This window comes from Malus domestica, chromosome 05, assembly GCF_042453785.1.
Source record: "Malus domestica chromosome 05, GDT2T_hap1".
Classification (NCBI taxonomy): Eukaryota; Viridiplantae; Streptophyta; class Magnoliopsida; order Rosales; family Rosaceae; genus Malus; species Malus domestica.
The window spans coordinates 31,472,830-31,493,814 of record NC_091665.1 but is presented as its reverse complement, the minus strand read 5'-3'; the positions used below and the strand labels follow the sequence as shown (position 1 = coordinate 31,493,814).

At 38.2% G+C, this 20,985-nt stretch overlaps 4 protein-coding genes across 8 annotated transcripts; 1 reads left to right on the top strand and 3 right to left on the bottom strand.

Annotated features, from left to right (window-relative positions):
* Positions 1–7: 7 nt before the first annotated feature.
* Positions 8–6,885, bottom strand: LOC103435734 (dolichyl-diphosphooligosaccharide--protein glycosyltransferase subunit 2). 2 transcript variants are annotated; one of them, XM_008374141.4, is made up of 20 exons: positions 6,736–6,885; positions 6,476–6,626; positions 5,949–6,141; positions 5,748–5,837; positions 5,406–5,468; positions 5,052–5,121; positions 4,781–4,845; positions 4,348–4,402; positions 3,706–3,833; positions 3,468–3,583; positions 3,260–3,329; positions 2,721–2,825; positions 2,476–2,565; positions 2,230–2,393; positions 1,899–2,010; positions 1,741–1,824; positions 1,346–1,426; positions 1,037–1,261; positions 686–808; positions 8–337 (listed from the first exon to the last, which is right to left on the bottom strand). In XM_008374141.4, exons 2-20 carry the CDS (start codon positions 6,622–6,624, stop codon positions 221–223), a joined length of 2,100 nt encoding a protein of 699 aa, XP_008372363.2. In that variant the 5' UTR covers positions 6,625–6,626; positions 6,736–6,885; the 3' UTR covers positions 8–220. The 2 variants fall into 2 exon arrangements, with proteins under 2 accessions (XP_008372363.2, XP_017187903.2); XM_017332414.3 differs by having other exon boundaries at positions 3,468–3,592; positions 6,736–6,874.
* Positions 6,886–7,695: 810 nt separating this feature from the next.
* On the bottom strand, positions 7,696–9,387 carry LOC103435733 (H/ACA ribonucleoprotein complex subunit 3-like protein). 4 transcript variants are annotated; one of them, XM_070821123.1, is made up of 5 exons: positions 9,159–9,221; positions 8,995–9,047; positions 8,834–8,912; positions 8,680–8,722; positions 7,696–7,974 (listed from the first exon to the last, which is right to left on the bottom strand). In XM_070821123.1, the coding sequence occupies exons 3-5, from the start codon at positions 8,885–8,887 to the stop codon at positions 7,877–7,879; spliced, it is 195 nt and encodes a 64-aa protein (XP_070677224.1). In that variant the 5' UTR covers positions 8,888–8,912; positions 8,995–9,047; positions 9,159–9,221; the 3' UTR covers positions 7,696–7,876. The 4 variants fall into 4 exon arrangements, with proteins under 4 accessions (XP_070677224.1, XP_070677225.1, XP_008372360.1 ...); XM_070821124.1 differs by having other exon boundaries at positions 8,834–8,909; XM_008374138.4 differs by lacking the exon at positions 8,995–9,047 and having other exon boundaries at positions 9,159–9,387.
* Positions 9,388–11,228: 1,841 nt separating this feature from the next.
* LOC103435732 (uncharacterized protein At1g03900-like) lies at positions 11,229–13,592 on the top strand. Its single transcript, XM_008374137.4, has 3 exons — positions 11,229–12,057; positions 12,137–12,406; positions 13,248–13,592. Exons 1-3 carry the CDS (start codon positions 11,563–11,565, stop codon positions 13,314–13,316), a joined length of 834 nt encoding a protein of 277 aa, XP_008372359.1. The 5' UTR covers positions 11,229–11,562; the 3' UTR covers positions 13,317–13,592.
* Positions 13,593–14,872: 1,280 nt separating this feature from the next.
* LOC103435731 (protein CHROMATIN REMODELING 8) lies at positions 14,873–20,105 on the bottom strand. Its single transcript, XM_008374136.4, has 8 exons — positions 19,939–20,105; positions 19,693–19,819; positions 18,990–19,523; positions 18,457–18,862; positions 17,479–18,334; positions 16,610–17,219; positions 15,908–16,375; positions 14,873–15,724 (listed from the first exon to the last, which is right to left on the bottom strand). The coding sequence occupies exons 2-8, from the start codon at positions 19,783–19,785 to the stop codon at positions 15,068–15,070; spliced, it is 3,624 nt and encodes a 1,207-aa protein (XP_008372358.3). The 5' UTR covers positions 19,786–19,819; positions 19,939–20,105; the 3' UTR covers positions 14,873–15,067.
* Positions 20,106–20,985: the final 880 nt, after the last annotated feature.

Below are 20,985 nucleotides of genomic sequence, written 5' to 3'. Positions count from 1 at the left end.
AGGTACCGTACAACCTTCTTTTTCAATAGTATGATTTACGGGTAAATAAAATTCTGAAGTTAGAGGCAAGGTATAACATAACAAAAGAGTCCTACAAAATTTGTTCTGAATAGTCCCACCCTCTGTTCTCTAAACGAAAGTTTCCACATCCTTTCGAAATCTCTTTTCAGGCCGAAAATTCTTTTGATCTTTCCAAATGGGAGATTGCTTGATCTCCATTTCAAGCAGATTTCAACTTGGATGATGTAGAGGCCAGGTGGGAAAGAATCCGGTGTCCAACGAACAGCAAGAAAACTCCCAACAATCCAAGCGTTTTGAGAGTCGTAAATAGATCCAACTGTACATGGAACAAACAAGTAAGCAGAGAATCCTTTGAAAAGCTTAATCCATGTGCAAGGAAACAAAAATGACGTTTACTAGTATGCCTAAACTTAACCAAGAACTTTGCATGGCTACCTGAGAAACTGCATTGAAAAGCCAAAATCGTGTTCAATTAGCGTGCACTATGTTATGAACAAAATATGGAATCTTTGAAATCGAACTGTGATAACCCGTCACTACTATATATGTTAGTGTTAGGTCACCCTATAATGCTTAAAAATGAGGTTGTCAGGATCATTGGGGATATGAGCAGATGGGAACCTTCCTGACTGAAAGTGCAAGTAAACACAAATGACTGGCATACCTTCAACCAGAAAAGCACATAGAGCAAAAGAACTGCAGCAACGCCAACATGGAATAGGATACCGAAGGTGGCGGGTACTGCTGAAGTAGGGAAGTTCTTCAGATTCACCCCCAAGCGTAAAAGCTGTTTCAGACAAAGCACGGTTAATTAGAAATACAAAATGGGTAAGAACTTAAGAATGTTGACAGCCACCATCTCTTTTGGCCTTTTTGCACTCTAGAGAATGTCAGTTTATAAACACTTCACCTCAAACCGACTTGGACTATCCAAGTGAGGGATACGAGCATAAACCGTAACTAATTTTCTGAGCCAAATGACAACAGATTAAGGATTCGCTTAACAAAGACTCACCCCAACCAAAAATCCAATCAATGGCAAAAGCACAAGGCCCAAGAAAACGAGAGATAGCTCCTGAGAAGGACGCTTTTCTGGAACCCTAAAGATATGGGCTATCTCAGCTTTGGGACCAAACTTTGAGTAAGGATCAACAGCCGGAGAAGGAGGGCGGGAGGCTTTCTCAGGTGCTTCTGGTAGATCCAAATCAATCTGGCCAATAGCCCGTAAGAAAGAGTTTTCCTGTAAAGGAAAAAAGTTTGCTTAGCCAATCGGAGAATAAAAACCAGAAACAATTTTAAAAACTTGAGGAAAGCTCATGCCTACCATTACAGCATCGCCAACAGTTAATTGAATGTCATAACTACCAGACAGATAGTAAAACTTCTCAACCAATCCGAGAAAATCCTGTAACAAGATACCAAAACCAATCAAAACAAAAAATTAAAGACCTCTCCATGGGGTAAAATCCATGACCTAGGATGGTGAAAACTGCACCTTTATATTATTCATGTGTTCAGACAGTAATCATGGGTTTATCACAGTATCACCTAAATAGATAAATTAAAAAAGAAAACTCTAAAGATCTCGTTTTCCGAAGAGCGTTGAATGGCTCCACATAGAGTGTTTGCAAAAATCAGAACATACATGCATAGTGCATCTATGCAGAAAAAAAAAGAAGCCATAAAGTAAGTTTGAGGATGAAATCAAAGAAACTTTACCAGTATCTTCTCAAACCTTTGGCCAGAGCTTCCCACCACAAAGATATGTTCAACCTTGGTCTCATGCGTCAATTTAAGAAATACCTGCGGCCCATCAAACACCTAAGAGAACTGAATAGAGAGCATTTACGCAAGAAAAGACACAGAAAATTACAAACCTGATGAGGCTTAAAAGCATGCCCAGAAGGAGTGGTCAATTGAAAGGATAAACGCAGCTTTTGGAGGTGGTTTGCTGATAGCGAGACAGTATTTTCTCCAGTAAAATCTAGTCTGGTAAATTGGCAACATATAAGTAACTCAGATGTTTCAGAAAATTTCAGAAAAGAATAAGCATGGCCTTGGCCATGTACAATTATAAGAAAAAATTATAAATAATAACAAAAAGCCACATTGGCTATGTGATTACAAGCATCCAACTTGCAAATGAAAATTCAGAAGAACAAATGATATAAGCAGAAAACATAAACCAAATAGAATTTGAGTACGTACTTTTTCTGGGTTTCTATGCTCCCAATATCACTATCAAGTACTGCAATCTCTGCATTTTCAATTTTGATAACTCCTGTGATAAATATCTGTACTTCAGTAGAACCTCCAGTTGCATAAACTTTTTCATCTTCAGACTCACTATCTTCAGAATCATGCAGAACCACCTACAAACATTTGGAAAACTCAGAACAAATTGAGACCAAATGGAAGTTTATCCAAAAGAACTAACCAAAAAGAGAAAGGTACCTCAAAGACAAATGTGTAAGTTCCAACATCGACACTTTCTGGCAAAACGTCCAAGAAATGGGACCCACTTTCTTTGTCAAACTTGAGTTCCTGAGTCACACACATGATAAAGCAGTGAACCAAAGGCCATTCATGCAATAAAATTGTGAGAAGAGGAATCTTGTGATAGGAAGGATGTCTAAGCCTAAAGGCGCATAAACTAGATACACCAAGAAAAGAACGGAAAAAAAAAAGTTATTAGTTACCTGGCTTGCAATTTTGGAAGCAGCTTTTGAACCAGAACTGAATGCTTTCACCAACTTAACTGTCAGAGGTGGTGCACTTGAACCAAGCACAGTATTCACTTTCACCTGATTAAAATTTGCAGTGCAAAGAACACACGAATAAACCAAAGTATATTATTTGACATAAACAACATTACTTGTAACTATATCTTTTCCTCAGTAAAAAATCAATCCACAGCAGGCTAATTTAACATTGATTCTGTGCAGGTCAATTAAAAGCAATAAATGAATATGAGCATGACTTAGTACAGGACTTTATGTTTGAAAAAGAGAACAAAAAAGTCAGCTTGAGGGGAAAGGTAAGCAGTGAAGATTTCACAAGACAATACATAAATACATAGATATATAGACATTTATATGTATATCAAAGAAAAGGTATCCCTTTTGGTAGTAACCTAGGAGATAGAAGCAGCACACAGTCGTGCATATATAGATACATATAAAATACCCCACAGCAATCAGTTTCAAAGAAGAAATGTTGTGTTGATAAATTGACAAACCTGGAGCTGATCTTTCTTGGTCAATGAAAGCACTGTAGCCGGAAGTGATAATATCAGTGGGATAGAAACCCTGCACCAGAAAAGAGTGAAATAAAACACAAATTAGGGCACAAAAAAGAAAATTAAACAATAAACATTGCATTGCACGGTTACAAATGCAAAATAATTGGAGATTCAATTCAATAAAAGAAAAAGGTTTAGCACTTGCTTATTGCTTTCCAAAGAAGCTAATGAATCTATTTGGTTGAAGAAGTCTTTAGCATTGCCAGGAATGCCTACTCCAAGGAAGAATTTTGCCAGACCCAATATCTTGTCCCCTGGAACCTGCAAACTCTAAGCTAAAGCATTAGTATGCAAATAATACCAACCCCATTGTTCTCCAAAAAGAAACTGCATTGCAATGGGAGAGCAGGAAAGAAAGCGCCATTCAGTATGCTTCCAATCACCTTTATGTTTCCAGATGTCACAGTTGCAAATGTTGTCAATCCTCGAACAACTGCTGCAGTAGTTGAAAGAGGACTCTGATGCCCACGCAGATCAACAACTTTTTCATCAAAGTAAATGGTCCCATCATCTACAAAACATAGGTATATGATTTCACATAAATAACAGATAAACCAGAAAATTAAATGAAAAAACCAAAATGAAAGCAGGATCGGAAGAAAACGTGTTTTAATCATGGGAAAGATTGTGTTGTGCAATCAAATTTCAATGTCAAACGGTGTTTCGTGTAAATGAAACAAACAGCCTGTGCATACACATCAAAATGCAGGCAGGATAACAAGACCATCTCTATCATGCCAAACTTGCTTGGGTACCACTAAAATAACAGATATAGAGTACCATGATACCACCTGGACAAAAGATACAATTAAAGGCACAATGACCCAAATTACCACCTAACATCACAAAAGTTTTTGCACCAAACTCCTAGTAAAATGTGATTACTATATATTATGAAAATACAGAAACTACATACAACCTAAAACCTACAACACCAAAAGTTCTAGCATAAGAAAGTGAAGGAGAAAAAAATAATAAGCTTATAAGGAGACATCTGTTGAAAAAAAAGAAAAAGCTACACATACCATATTTCTCAATGCTGTCAAAAAGCTTCAAAACATCACTTTTCAATGTATCAATCTGCCCATAGACAACATTATCGAACATTAGCAAACATATAAAACAGATAATGAATGACAGAGTAGAAGCGTGTTAAAAAAAGGTCAAAAAAAAAAAACAATAACAGAGCAGAATCATATAATACTAATAAGATCTATAGAATCTGACTAAAAAGCTAAAAAGAAAAGAAAAAATAGGTCCACGGATATTGGTAATGATTTGGTCAGTGAGTGAAGATTCCCAATTGAGACCAAAACCACAGAAGTTAAATTAGCATGGAATTTTCTTCTCCATATTTAACTGGTCCAGAGTGGTTGAAGTTTAAATTTAGACACATTTAAAGCTTATTATGGGTGCTTATCCAAGTTTAAATTAACGCACACATGGAAGCTATTTTACCTTAGACTGATCAATTTCAGAAGATGCTAATGAGATAACTCCAGAAAGTGCTTCAAGCGCTAAACCTGAAAGAGGGATGAGAAAAACAAGTAGTGAGTATAAGCCACTTATTAATCCCCCTCTAGTTGAATAAAGATCAAGGATTTAACTCATGGGAGCAGATTTAGGGTGTTGAGGGAAAGTTCCAACTCACATCACCAACTGATTAGAAAAAGTTATCCATCAGAAAATAGACGGCATAACCTATAAATAATTCCTGAAAAGTCATTACCAGCAGCATAGGTACTAGCCTCGGGATTATCAGAACTGAAGCGCCACCTTCCATCACTCTGGCTGAGAGACTGCAATAAGATTTCAAAATCATTCAAACATTCAAAAAAGCAATTTTTTCTTCTTTTAGGTGTGAAAAGAAATAGTGACTGCAAACAGCCGCCTGCCGCTGGGGGGGGGGGGGGGTGGTACTGATTGAGAGGTCAGAATCAGAACACCCCATCAACAGTACAAGAAAAAGAAGTTGTGACCAGATGCTAAGAATTATATGACATAGCAAGTTCTGCCAGCACCTGTAGATAGCAAAAACTGAAACTATTTCATCTACAAAACCACTAATTGTTGTGGGAACTACCTTGATAGAATGGAAAACTCCACCAGCATCAGCAAGAAGTACATCGACTTCAGAACTTTGATCCTGTAGCAAGAAAGAAAAAAAATTTAGGGACATAATTCATTATCTATAGATGTAGGGGCTCAAAAAAAACACAAAATAGAGGCCCTTGCCCAATAGTTAAATCAATTAAAATAGTAACAGTATTCAGAATATTTGTTTGCTTCCCGCAGAGTTGATATTATTTCATAAATCACCATTGATACATGTTGAATCTGCAGCAAAACTAAGACCTCAAACAAAAATGAAGATCTAAACCTGAGTTGGACAGTGCAGCCAAAAGGTAGTTCTTCAACAATTTACCTTAATAAGTACCAAGCTTCCAACTGAGTAGTAGAAGTCGTGCAATGAACTTGCACTATTGACAATAGTTTTAAGTCTTGAAGCAATGCCCTAGACAAGGAAATAAGAATTAATCACCCACTTCATTATTCTTCCACATAACTCATAAGCAGTTAATTTCATGTTGAGAACAAAGCAAGGGTTCTAAAACTTAACAAATACCTCTAAGACTTCATTTTTAACCTCGCAATCCAAAATGCTGTTAACCTTTAAGGCAAAGAACAAATCCTTTGGGGCAGAAGACGATGACCCAAGTTTGTCCACAAAGGACTGACACGTAGCCGCGCGTATATCGGACTTCTTATTGATCCCAAGAACCTCGAACGATCTTAGGGCTTCATATGCCTCTTCTAAACTGTCAACAATTTACCAAATTGAATAATTAGAATCAAATTTGCAACCAATATCCAAATAAATTACTCTAATCGTGCAAATGAAATCAAATTCCACCAGAATTGAAAGCTAACCGCGCATTACAAGTAAAATACAGGGAAAAAAAATATAAACTTTAACTTCAAATCTCCGAGAGGCGGCATCATATAAAAATGAAACAAATCCGTTTTAATTATTCAATTGGATCATCCAAATGCATCCACACCACTTTAACTTTCCCGGGAACCAAACAGAAAATACGATAAAAATCCAAACACACAGATCATTTCGAGGGTTTAATTAGGGGTTTAATTCACCTCCCGTACGATCCATCGGCGGGCGCGAAGAGCTCCGAAGCCGCGGATCGGTGAGAGTCGGAGATCGGCTGGAAGACAGAAGCAGCAGCATGGCAGATCGCAATCGCAAAAACCAGCACCAGAAATAACCCGAGGCTTATCGTAGCCATTCCTGCAACAGTAACAAATCAACAGCTTCAGATACGTAAATTCACTCGCACATTCGTGCACGGACGCGATCCGGAAGACGCTACGGTTTCAGATCGATAGGAGGAACGTACCGAGAGGCGAGAGCGTTGGACAGAGAGAGAGAGAGATGGTCAGTGATGGTGAAGTCTCAGGGCGCGACGACTGCTGCTCGAGTGAGTACCGAGGATAGTGAAGACTGGGGGCATCGATGAACGAGGTCGTTTTAGTACGTTTGTTTGGGGTTTTTTGGAAGGGAATGGAGGCCCGCGCGTATAATTTTTTTATTTTTTATTTTTTATTTTATTTTTTCAGTAATTGCTTGCGTATAAATAAACAATCCGGTTTTCTGATTGGTCGAGGGTTGTCATTGTATTTTGAGTAACTAGAAAAATAAAAATTTGTGTTCACGTGTCAAATTGTGATGAATGTAAATAAAACAATGCAATTTGTGTTACTAACACTAGTAAGTATGAGAACTCAAATTCGATTTACGTGAATGATAAATACGACAATTAACTCATTGTGTAACTTAATCGAGTTGAATAAAAAATCTCAATATTTTTTTAACTAATATTGTGTAGACAAGGGTTTGTTAGACTTGGGGCTCGTTTGGAAATACCTTTCAAATAACTATGAGCGTTTTCAGAGAAAATGATTTTTGATTTCAAAAGAACTTTAAGTGTTTTTCCAAAATTCATTTGTATTTTAGCACATATTGTTTCTAAAAACATTTTCATGAAAAGGACTTTCAGTTATTTTAAATGCACTTTCAAATAAGCTTATAAACGTTGGCTAGGACATATGTAACTACAAACGCCCAAGTTCAATTCGAGAGGTCTTATTCGACTCGTGAATAACAAACCCAATAACCATACCTATTGTGTAGCTTAGTCTAATTATGGTTGTATTTCAATCTTAATCTTTTGTAAATGAGGGTGTTAGACATTGGCTCCAACAAATTTACGCACCCAAGTTCGATTCTCCCTCCCCGCACTTTAGATTCGTTTTAAAATAGACTCCAATTTAGGGTTTAGTTGTGACAATCAAATATATGAGTAGATCAAGGCTGAAAGTAAATTATTAATAGAAATCTACTACACTTGCAAAAAGTTAAACAGATTCAGTTACAGTCCTCAATCAAAAGGTCCAACTACATAACACACCTAGTAAAAACTACAAACTCCCAGGACACCTTAAACGACGACGTGAGAGCAGCTGAACCATGTCAAGTACTCAATGCTTTAGAGGTGACTGCTGGGTTGGCAACAATCCAAAGCGCTTCTTCAGAAGATATCTTTGCCTCGAAAATTTGTCATCTGGGGAGAAGCGGGCTGCGGTTGAACACGGGAAAGAAACATATTAGTAACGAAAAGAACCAGGAACCTTTTTCTACGGAACATTAAGTAGAGTAACAAACAACAGATCATCACAGAACTCAGTACTAGAAAACGACTCAAGGATTACAATTCATCCAACGAAAATCAGAAAACGCCGTATTGTGGCACAACCTCGTCCCCCAATCTCAAAAGTTTGATGACCAATTGTAAACCAAATCATCAGCAACACAATCCATTTCAGAATGAGTTTCCATTTCGGGAGCGGACACACAACACACAAAACACAACCATTCAGAGCATGACGTTGATAATTTCAAAACAAACATGTAAGTTGCAGCAATCTATCTTATAGCTTTGCATTTACAACAGCACCGGTAGGAAAAAAAAAACCCGAGGAAGATTACAGCCTCATGCATCTAGAAACATCCAAAGATTCGACGAAAATGACCAGACAGGAACTTAGGACTACTTTTGATTCCGTCTCGTACCATCAGACCAACAACAAACAATGAAGATCCCAAACAAATCCTATATAGACAAGTTAAGCCTAAAATCATTATGCAAGAACGCGAAAACAACAGGGTACGATATCCTCACAAGCCACAACATAACAATCAATGCAAAAACCCACTCAGACAACTAACAAAGCATCAAAGAGCAAAACCAGGTCGAAAAAAGAAAAGAAGGAAACATCTTTACCTGGATGGGCAGATTGTGTAGCTTCCCCAAGTGGTGATTCCTTCTGCATTCACAAAAGCAAATGAAAAGTTCAATGAGTACATCAAAAACCGAAAAACCAGCAAGTCACTACGTGTTCTAACAACGACCTAAAACATTGATCATCATCACATACCTTGGTAGTGTACACTTTGTTGCCGTTCTCGTTTATGTAGTACTGAAGATACATGGTGCCTGCTTTTTTCTTCAACCTGCTGAAAATTAAAAGCAATTCTCCATAAAACCCCAGCAGAAAATTCTTGCAAAAAAAAACCCCAATTGAAATCAATCCCTTACCTCCAATCAGTAAAAAGGAAAAACCCTTGTGAAATTCTCAATTTTTTATTTTGCTGCTAAAAATTTTCGAATTTTATCAAAAAATTGCTTAGGAATCTTGAACTTGGAGGTAGAAAATATGAAAGTTAAGCAAAAAATATCAGAATTTGTTCTCAAATTCGTACCTGAGAGCTCCAAAAAGTAGGCCGAGGAGAAAGTGCTTGGTGTTCGCGCTAGGGTTTAAGGTCAGTGAAGACTTGAGATTTTGTGGAGATATATGCTGGATTAGTTTCCGAAATTGCCCCTAAACGAAACCCAAACTCCTGACCCAGAACATAAAGCCCGAACTTAATCCAGTTTGCTTTAATTGAAAATTCTTTAAATCTGAAGCCCAATAGGCCCAATTTAATCGTACGAGGCTAAGAGCCATATTTTATGGAATTGTTTTTTATACTCTAAAAAAGTTATCGTGCAATTGGAAGAAATTGCACGTGCTGGAAGAGTTTTTTTAGAGGTTGGACACTTATAATTAGGCATCAAACTCGTCATTCGTATAAGTCAAATACAATGTTTAAAATATTATTATCTGTAGAAATATTGATATGCAAATTGTGAAAATAAAATAGATATGTCGATATTGGTTGCATTTGATGAAAATGTGAAAATTTGCTCAAAAATTTGAAAATTTTAATGAAATGTTAGGTCATGTCAAACGAAATATAAGATTTTCTCTAATATTTAACCGGTATGCATAATATATTGACGAATTTGGTTGATTTTTGCTGAAAATTAAGAGTTTCTCCAATATAAATTTCACCTGTTCTTTCCATATCTCTTTGATTTTTCTGATATTTTTACAGAAATATAGACCGTGTCTAAAAAAATTGAACCACGTATATCACATTCTCAAGTGAAAAGAATATCTTATTCCTTTAAAATATTTTATAGTTTTATTAAATCCATTATCAAAAGATATGCCCAGCAGTTGTACGAAAGTTTTGACTGATTGGCGTGGATTTGGCCTAAGGGGGCAACTTTGGCCTTTTGCTTTGGAAAAACACCGAGTGGAGTTGCTATTAAGTAGGTCACAGATAAGGGCATATTTTTTTAATTCGGATATGTTCATAGTTAAATCCGGCTCACGTAAACAAAACAAGACCTTGCCATTAATTTTTGCAAAACAATGAGCCCTGCCCAATAGATGAAAAATGAAATTATCGATAGGTGGATTTCTCGTAACTTGTTGGTTTTGTGCAACAGTTTTGGGTTATTAGGTATTTGATTGGGGAAATTTGGAAAAATAACTAAATTTTAGACTAAATATAGAGTTATAATCACTGTTTTAATTTTATTATAATTATAATCAAAATTTGACGTAAAAGTACTAATATACCCTAAATATTAGGGTTTCTCACAACAACCAAAACACAACCTTTAAATAACCTTATTATGAGGAATTAATCTATATCGCTTTTTTATTTTCATTATTCTCTGCAACTTTTGAACTACTTCCTGCAACCTTCCGGATTTCTGCACAATGAAAGCATGAATCAAAAAGCAAAACCAGCAAACATTTTTGCCATATCCTTTCTATGCCTTTGCAAGAATTAGAGATTTTGGTGGCCAAACAAAATTTGACTCCATAAGTAGTAGGAAGGCAAGGACTACGGGTGGAGGACGATTGCCCTCCTCATCACATTGAGAGTTACGCTCGAAAAAAATGTTTTACTTCACATTGGCCTCTGGAGGATTTTCTGTAATATATTTATTTGGTCTTAATTTATGTTTTACTCATTTTCCAGAAAGGCTACGCTTTCAAAGCTCCCCTTCTCACAAAATCAATGGTTTTCTCTATATATCTTCCAAGTTCTTTGATATTTTACGTTTTCCATGGAAGCTGTTTTAATTCATGTTTTAATTATGGTTTAAAGGTTGCAGATATCTAAAGGTGTAGTTAAAGATCATAGACATCTGAAGGTAGTTTAAATCTCCATCTATATTCAAATCTGCAATATTATAAGTTGGGTTTTGGTTGTTGTGAGAAACCCTAACATTAAGGATATATTAGTATTTTTCCATCAACTTTTGGTTATAATTATCATAAAATTAAAATACTGATTATAATTCTACATGGGGTCTAAATTTTGGTTATATTTCCAAATTTTCCTATTTGATTCGATTGCCATCAAAGTCGATCAGCATCTCATGATCCCATATAACTTGTTTGCTTTGTGAATCAGCTAAATGTTAGCAGGTCTTAAGTCCGAATCGAGACAACAACAAAAAATTACAAAATTGAGAGTGGGGTATAGGGGCAAGATGGTAATTTCACGTCACCTCGATTGGACAAATTCCAGTTGACCTTTCGAGCAAACTGTCTCACCTTCGAACCCACGTCTCCGCAAACTCCCTCATTTGAAACCTTCCCCCCACCATTTTCCCATTTCTTCAAATTCACGTCAAATTCAACTCCCCAACTCCCTAAAAAATTATTCAAAATTTCGTAATTTTCTCGAACTATCAGCCGCATTGCGCGATCAGAATCCGGAAAAGCTCGAAGCTTTCTGCCCCCAATTCGATCCCGAAACGATGTCGTTCGAGGAGGAGGAGGAGGAGGCATTCGAGCACACGCTTCTCGTGGTCCGCGAGGTCGCGGTCTTCAAAATTCCGCCGCGGAGCACTTCCGGCGGGTACAAGTGCGGCGAGTGGCTCCAGTCCGATAAGATCTGGTCGGGTCGGCTCCGGGTCGTGTCGTGCAAGGACCGGTGCGAGATCCGGCTGGAGGATCCGAACTCCAGCGAGCTGTTCGCCGCCTGCTTCGTCCACCCGGGCCAGCGCGAGACCTCCGTCGAGACCGTGCTCGACTCGTCGCGCTACTTCGTGCTCAAGATCGAGGACGGCACCGGGAAGCACGCCTTCATCGGACTAGGATTCGCGGAGCGGAACGAGGCTTTCGATTTCAACGTGGCGCTTTCGGACCACGAGAAGTACGTGAAGAGGGAGCACGAGAAGGAGAGCAACGGCGGCGAAACCAGCGACGACTGCCACATCGATATTCATCCCGCCGTCAATCACAGATTGAAAGTAAGAAAATTTTGAAATTTTTTACTTTAATTTCATACTTTTAGTGAACATTATTTATGTAAATTTTTGGGATCTGAAGGAAGGTGAGACGATAAGAATAAATGTGAAGCCGAAGCCGAAGCCGACGAGTGGGGTCGGGATGTTGTCCTCAGCCGGGCTATCCGGGGCGGCCAAGGCGAAACCGATTGGTTTGGGGTTGGCTCCGCCACCGGGGTCCGGGAAAGTTAGGCCGGCTCTGCCACCACCTCCCAATGACCCTGTTGCTGCTAGAATCAGCTCTGGTAGTGTTAAGTCGCCGGATAACACAAGACGTGGATCCGACCCGTTATCGGATCTTTCCCAGACTGAGGTATACAATTGTTACTCGTTGTTTTTATGGAATGGAATTGCATTCTTGTTCAGCTGAGATTGTTGTTCATCTTGTAGAATTTGCAATGTCTCCGAGTTTTGGTAAATATTAACATATTAGCTATAGCATTTGCCATCAAAAAACTAAAATGCTAGGAATTCCGTGGAGACTTTCAGCGTTTGTGTTTATGATTCGTGCAATATCCTAATCTGATCTAAATTACGGGAAGCGGGATTTGAACTTGAGTGCATAGGAGGGCATGTTTTATTTTGATCGTATCCGTGTTGATTGTATGGAGACCTTCAGCATTGATTGTTTGTAGATAGGCAGCAGGTCTCTGCTGTCTATGCATATTACTGACTTTTGATCGTATCCATGTTGTTCGAATGGTAATATCGAAGTATATCTTGAGTGACTTATGGCGCCTGTTTGTCATCAATGTCCCTAACTCATTTGATACTGGCCTTTGACACTTCCTTAATTCCTGGTTTACCTGGAAAGTTGGTTCCGAGTCCTCTTAGAACGGCTAGCTGAGAATGAGCAGCTAGCCGACGTTATTTTCTGCCCGCTCGTTATTGTCATGTGTGTTTCGCAAGCAGCTCACTTCTTGCACAGTTGCTGTTGTTTTTCTTTTTGTTTAAGCTGCTTTCTACTGCAATAATATGCGTCTTTGTTTTAATGTCGATCGATATACAATTTTCACCCATATAAAGGAAAAAATTGCTTACTCTTTCAGTGCAAATATGAGTGGTTCATGGACATTTTACCTATCATTGCCTCTCGGAGAACCCTGTTTCCATAATTCCGATTACTGATGCGTTTTCTGATGATATATTTCCAGAGGAATCTTCCTCCAGCGACCGGATCAGGGTCGGCAAAGACAAGTGCAGCAGGATGGGCAGCCTTCTGATTGTGTGAGCATCCGTTAATTATGATCGATGTCTTCGATTTTTTTTTTTATTTTTTTATTTTTTTTTTGTACTTTTAAGGGAAAAAAAGTGAGAGGAAGGAATATGTGAGAAAAGAAAGAAAGCACAAGGTACCAAATACATCCATACGTGGAAAATAATGTTTCCGGGCAATATATTTTCGAGCTTCTTTTGTTCTTTGTGCCGGCACTTTGTCAACTTACAGTTTAATGTTTTTGCCTCTATAGAATACAGAAATGTGTGCCTTGTCAATTTCATTTGCTATATTTTCTCTTTGGTTTGTTCTTGGTTGGATGTTAATACTTGCGGCATTGCAATTTGACATTCTGTCGTACTAAAATAAGTTGGTTCGTCGTTTTCCGTTCATTAATTTTGCAATAACAGCGCTGTCTAGCCCATTAACCAAGGGGAGGAGTGCGGAAGGAGAGAACGGAAGCGTGAAAATCACTCCCCTGTCGTTTTCGTTGAAATATATCTTGCCAAAAGCCCAAGTAATTGTCTTTATTCTCTACTTTATTAAGTGCTTTTTATTGTGGCCTCCTTTCCGCTAGTGTTGCGGGATATCAAAGCAAGAAAAATTATCTGAGTGCCTTGCAGGTTACTTCCAGAATTAAAGTCCATATAGATTCTTCATGGCTCTTTCAGGCCAACACTGTCCTTTTCACAACACAATATTCTAAGAGCATCCCCAAATGCGATGTCAAAATGTTCACATACACTCTAACCAGTAAAAAAAAAAAACCGAAATGTCAAATCTTATGTGACGATAACATGAATTGTTGTCAAATCTGACAGCAGCTTCAAAATTAATTATTAATTTTTTTTATTAATTTTTTTATTGATTTAATTATCATTGCAATTAATGTTGTTGATCCGTTTACGTTTTGTTCAATCAAGGTAAGTGAACGGTCATCTCTTGTTAAAAACCTTTTATTAAGTACCTTTTATTAATTTAATCATTTATTTTATAATATAATAAAATAATAATTTAATTTAACATATCGGGGGATAATAAAACTTTAAAAGATGTCAAAATACTATCTAGGCTGTCAAATTTAAATTTTATGTTCAAAATTCGACATCTCCTTTGAAGATGCTCTAAACTAGCATTTTAGCAAAAATGATCCCTATGATTGTCATAATTGACTCACTTTGGTCCCTGAGATTTAAAATCGATACAAGTAATCACTAAGATTGTCCAACATCGACCATTTTGGTCTATCTGTGAAAAATATCAGTTCAATTGAAGAAACCATCAGTTCAAGTAGAATGGTTGACAAAAATACCCTCAATTTAATAGAAATTTTTCAAAGAATGATCAAAATGATTGACGGTGGATAACCTTAGGACCATTTATATCAATATTAAATCCTCTGGGACCAAAGTGAAGAATTATGCCAATTTTAGGGACCGTTTTGGCTAGAAAAACCTTCTAAATTATTCTAATTTACGGAAAGAAGGATTCGAACTCAAGTCCTGGCCAGTTGACCTAACTTATATATCCTTCCGGGCAACGCTGTTAAATGGAACAAGTAAATTATCCGAACTCTACAAATTACTGTATAGAGAACATGTATCTAATCAGTGTGGTTTTGTTCAAAATGGTGCCAGAAGAACGTACCAGGAAAAAGAAACTATGAAATTTCTGGTCATCTTTGCCCTACAGAAGATATTAACAATGGTAATGGATGAAATTAATCGGCACACTCGAGCGATGACCCGATGGTTGAGATTACTGACGATCAAACTCTGGCTTTAGAACCCAAACTGCTCCGTTTTGGTTTTTCTCCAGTTTGGCTATTTCCTTCAAAAGATTCTTAAACAAGGGAAGATCCCTTGATGGTATTCTGTCCTTAAAATGCTGCACTATGCTTGAAGAATCCGTACTTCCGCCTCTTTGTTGGATGAATGTACAGATCTGACGAATCACTACTTCGGGTTGCACTCCGCCTAAGTTGTGGCCGGTCCTAGAAGGTCCAACATCAAAGGATTTTGCTCGGTTAAACTGATGCTCAATTCCTGCTTCCACAGCTCTTTCTTGGTTTCCTCTAATTTTTGCCAGTAATTCAGCAGAAGATAATGCCTTCCCAGCAGGAGCCCCAGCCACGAAACCGTTTGTGCCGTTGCTGGGGCCTTCATCTGACCGTTTGGTATTCTTGACCAACTGGGAGTTCAGAGTAGACCCGAATTTCCCACGGACAGCTGATGGTGCACCTGCCATTCCTGATTTCCCAGTCCATGTGGGGACAGACACGCCATCACGGCTTCGAAGCATCCGTGACTGGCGCAACGCTTCTGCTGCTCTTTGTGCAACTCGGGAAGCTTGCTCGTCAAGCTTCATCTTCTCTTCATCATGGGCATTCATGATTACATCATGGTTCATAGCACTCTGCAGTCAAAATTGGAACAGCATTTTAAAAATAACAACGGGAACATAAATTACAGAAGAAACCGAACAATTTCTTGATTATTCAAGACAGAAGTAATTACAAGTTTATTTCAACTTAAGTTCCACAGCTGTAATATCAATTAAAAAAAATGTGTACGCAGTAAACAAAGTGAAGTAACTTACATGTATCCCTTGGGCGTCAAAAAGGCACCTCAAAATATTTGTCTCTTCATCTACTTCACCGTCACTCTGGTCAGCCTTTTCTTTCCCATTCCTCCTGGATGGTCCAGCCTCTGAGTTATTTGCATTGTCAGCCACAACACCATTGGTAGACTGTACAGAACCTCTCTGAGAATATTGCGTATCGGGTTCATTCTGCACACCAATGACGTTGGCATCTTCAGATAATTGACCGAACAGATGAGCTGTTTCGGTAGACCCATTCTCTCTGTCATCACTCAGAGTGAAAAGATCCTTCATGTCTCTAGCTTTAAAGAACCTTCTCTGTTGTGGGTTCTTCAATATCTTATTGGTCAGGAAATGCTTGTAAATTTGTCTATGATATACCTTCTCCTCTATGGTTCCACGGGTTATCAATCTATATATGGTTACATCCCGCTTTTGACCAATACGCCAAGCCCGCTCTCTTGCCTGTTGAAAGCACCCAAATTACAAGGTTTAAAAAAATATCAACTGTTAAATCCTGTAGGCACTATTTCGATCAGAAATATCCTAGAAGGATCCGTCCTCCTAAATGTTCATGATTTCGCAAAGGGGGCATATCTATGATTCTATGGTAAACTTTTCAAGGAGAGAAGATTAGTTTCCAAGTTCAAACATCTGCATCAAATTGAAAATTAAAAGAATAGTAAATCCACAATATACCTGCATGTCAGTTGAAGGGTTCCAGTCGGGATCAAAGATGATCACCCTGTTTGCACCTGTCAGATTTGTTCCTAAACCACCCACTTTAGTTGTTAAAATGAAAACAAACACATCACTTGAGTTGTTAAATTCATCTATTAAGGCCATCCTCTGTTTGATGGGAGTAAGACCATCCATCCTCCGGTAACTATAACCATCAGAAACCAGATAACTTTCAATAATGTCAAGCATTTGCTGAGTTTGTGTAAAAAGAAGAACACGATGCCCTTGATCCTTCCAAACTTTAAGCACTTGTGAAACAACTTTTAATTTCCCACTGCGTTCTAGATTCCCATAATCTGGATTCTGGCCGCAGTGTTCCCTCTCAAGCAGATCAGGGTGGTTGCAGATCTTGCGCATGACATCAATTCCATAAAGCGAATTCCTATTACCATCCATAATCTGTTCCACCTCAGAACTAGCAAGAAATGCTCTATATGCAGATCTTTGCTCATCAGTGAGGCTGCAAAAGATGACATGTTCAGTCTTCTTAGTCAGCTGCGCATCCACATCAGCCTTCATGCGCCGGAGGAGATACGGCATGATCAAGTCTCGCAAAACCACAGCACACCTGCCCAATGAAAAAGCTTAGACTGGAATTACGAGAATTTTCATGAATATTTTATTTTACTTTTCCGCAAAGGTGAACCTAATCAACCACTAAACAACTTAAACTGAGATAGTTAAGGAATTTCTAATATTCAAAGGTATACAAATTAACACATAAGTACTCTGTACAAGTCTTGACGTACAAGTATAAGCATTCATCCAGGCCTGAGAATTTAAATATAAGCTGGGTCCTTTCGTATTTACAAGATATTAATGCAAACCTGTATGCAGTGGATACTTGTAATGGTGAAGCATTCGCATAGCCACCAACAGATATGGGAACTGCAAACTCAGCCTCAAATATGGGCAACACCCCCAACTTTCCAGGGAAAACAAAATCAAACAAGGACCACAGTTCAGTCAGCTTGTTCTGAATTGGTGCACCTGTCATTATAATACGATGTACTGTTTGTAACTGCTTACAAACTAGAGTAACTTCTGCATTTGGGTTCCTGATTCGGTGTCCTTCATCCAGAACTGCATAACCCCAATCAACGTCGAGCAAACTTTCCCCTACAATACGGAGTTGCTCATAAGTTGTAATTAGCAACCCAGATTCCGACCTCAAAACACGGTTGATCAAGGAATCCCATTTTTTGGTGCTTTTAGATGATTCTGGTCTCTCATAATCACTGTCCGATGAACCTTCACTATCAGAATCACTTTCATCAGACTTTGATCCTTTTTTTTTAATAGCAGGCTCCCGAGCTGAATCATGAAGTAACTCCACATGAAAGCTCGGGTACCATTTTTTAGCCTCCCTTTTCCATTGGCGCAAAAGAGTAACTGGGCAGACAATAATGCTTGGTTTATACATATGACTGAAATGCAATGCACCGAGGAAAGACAGAACCTGGATGGTTTTACCAAGACCCATCTCATCTCCAATAATTCCGCCCGCCCTTTGGCAATGCAGTTCCCATAGCCACTGGACCCCTACCTTTTGATAGTCAAAGAGTTGTTTAAAAATGTACTCCGGAATTTTCAGCCCCCCTTCTAGGGTCACATGCGGATACTCATCATCATCTACATCTCCAACATCATCTTGGTTTTCTTCTTCACAGCTGGGAGTGTTTTCTGCAAGAAAAATAATACGTCTCACTACTTTGCAGATTTCTATAGTCAAGCAAGGAGAAAACATTTAACTGTACCATGCATCTACCTAACACCACCATAAGCAATGACAACATTGAACATACCACTTTCATGCAAATTATTTTCCTCAAGAGAAATGCGCTTTCTCCATCTTTTGTCAGGCAAAGGACGCTTCCTTTTCTTTCCTGAACTTTTATTCCTCTGTGTACCATTTTCTAGGGATTGAGGAATTTTAAGCGGTTTCCTTAGCCTCTTAAAAGGATGAGTGGGTGGATCAAGCTTTGGTAGAGCTTCTGGATCAAGCAACTTGGTAGCTGGGCGAGCTTGAGCAGCATCTGAAAGTGACTGCACTGCTCTAGCAACACTGGCTGAAACAAAATCATCACTCCTGCCTCCTTCTGCAGGAATATTACGCCCCCGAGATGGCCCTTGTTCTTGAAGGCCGCGTTCAAAGCCCTTTAGCTTATGGAAAGGAGTTAAAATTCCTTTCCTAACTAATTCATCCCTTTCCTAGCATATCAAAACATCAACTTAGTTATCCTCGTAGTGGTTAATCACCACACATTAAAAATCTTACAAAGCAACACAAGCTGAGAAATATTAAAGAAGCATGTTCAGTTCAAGGGTGCCAACTCACCGTTTCAACAAAGCCTGCAGATGCTGCATCCAACACAGCATCAAAGTCATCATCCTCATCAAATGAGACCGTTTTGATCCTTTTCTCTAGCTTTTTTCCGGATATCTGAACTTGTTTCGACTTCCTCTTGGGTGCAGGCTTGTCCTTGACAATATCCAATAAGACTTTGTCACGCGCAATACCCTTGGACGGTCTTCCCTTGCCTAAATCCGAAAGCTCCTTCTCAAGTTGCGCCTTTGTTTTCTTTAGACTTCTTAACCGGTCAGTAGCCAGGGCATGCTGGAGGTTATCTGCCTTATTTCCCGCCTCTGCACCATCACCACCATCACGATCACCCTCTTCACTCCGCGTTTGTTCTGGTTCAACAGTGGACTCAACGGCATCAATTTCAAACTCGACTGCCCTCAATTTGCTATACAATTTGACCCCACTGGCAACCGATGGATCAATACTTTCGGATTTCTCAAGGCGTTCCTCCTCCTCATTACTCCCTCCAACTTCACTAACATTACTACCATTGCCATTGTTATGTACCTGCAGTTCAACACAACCTAATGTAAATCCGAACATCCAATTAACTATTCCATCACTCTCCCCATCTCTTCGGAGCTAAAAAAACACAATTTCGAAACATCCGATCATCTACGTGCAGTGCAATAGGTAATCAAGATTAAAACATCGAAATTCAATCAATTCCACATACCCCTGATAGAATGTCCCTCTCGATATCCTCGGGATTCGCCGCCGTCGCCCCTTTCAAACTGTTGAGCAAAATTGCATCTTCGTCTTCCTCCATGCTATTGCAAATGTGAAATATAGGGCAATTTTACCTGATAATTTCAATTAGCAGACGCAATTAAGCATGCATTCGAATCGAATTAGGCAGAAAAATCATACACAAGTCAACCATAAAACATCAAACGGAATTCGAATTCGATAAATTGCGTACCGAATTCAGATTTTACAGATTCGCCGAGCGAAATCCTCTCTCTCTTTCTCTCTTCTGTTGTGAGAGGGTTTTGCAGCTACTGCTCGGTTGCGGTTTCTATGGCGCGCAAGGTGCACACGATTATTAACCTGCGCACCCTCTCCGTCGTCTCCGAGAAGTTAACTTCCTCGACTTTCAGTCCCGCGGGCTTTTTATGCATTGTAAATACACGACATGTCGTTCACTGCTGTTTTAGTCCTTAAATCATCACTTCAGTAAAAATCACAGTTCTTAAACTAATTTTTTTCTTTCAATAAAATAAGTGAAAAACTAATAAAATTGACTTGAAAACTTTAAGTTTTAACAATAAAAAAAAAATAAAGGATAAAATAAATAGTATCAGGATTGACTTTTTAGTATAAAAATATGGTTTTTCGTTAAAATGAACAGTACCGAGAGCTTTTCGTTAAAGTTCTCTAAAATTAGTCCTTAAATTTATATAAACTGCTACTCTCAATCTACTTTTTTTTTTTAAAGGATATTCTCAATGTGCTATTATATTCAAAGATATTTTATTTAATTTTTCATCAACAAGTCATGTGATTTATACATGATACATTTTGAACTACTGTAATTTTCTCGCCTACAAGTCTCTAAAGTTCTATATTGGTGGCGAACTAATTTCTAATTTACACATCAAAGTTAAATCTGTACATTTTTTTAAATATAAGTCCTTAAAGTCATAAGAAAAAACTATCAATCTATGCTTCAAAGTATATCACATATAATTCAAGTGCCTTAAATTGACGAAAATTTGAATTAAAATAATTTCGAATCTAACACCAGGGATGTAATTGATAGATAAATTTTAATTATTTGAAGGACTCATTTAAAAAAAAAAAATAGTTTAGAAACCTAATTTTCCCTTGAATAATAATTCATGGACGAATTCACTCTTTAGTCTATTGATAAAACACAAGAATAAAGAATATGTACAAACCAAATAGGACAAGGAAAACTGGAAAACTTGTTTTTTTTTTTTTTTTAACACTATCTACATTACGGGAT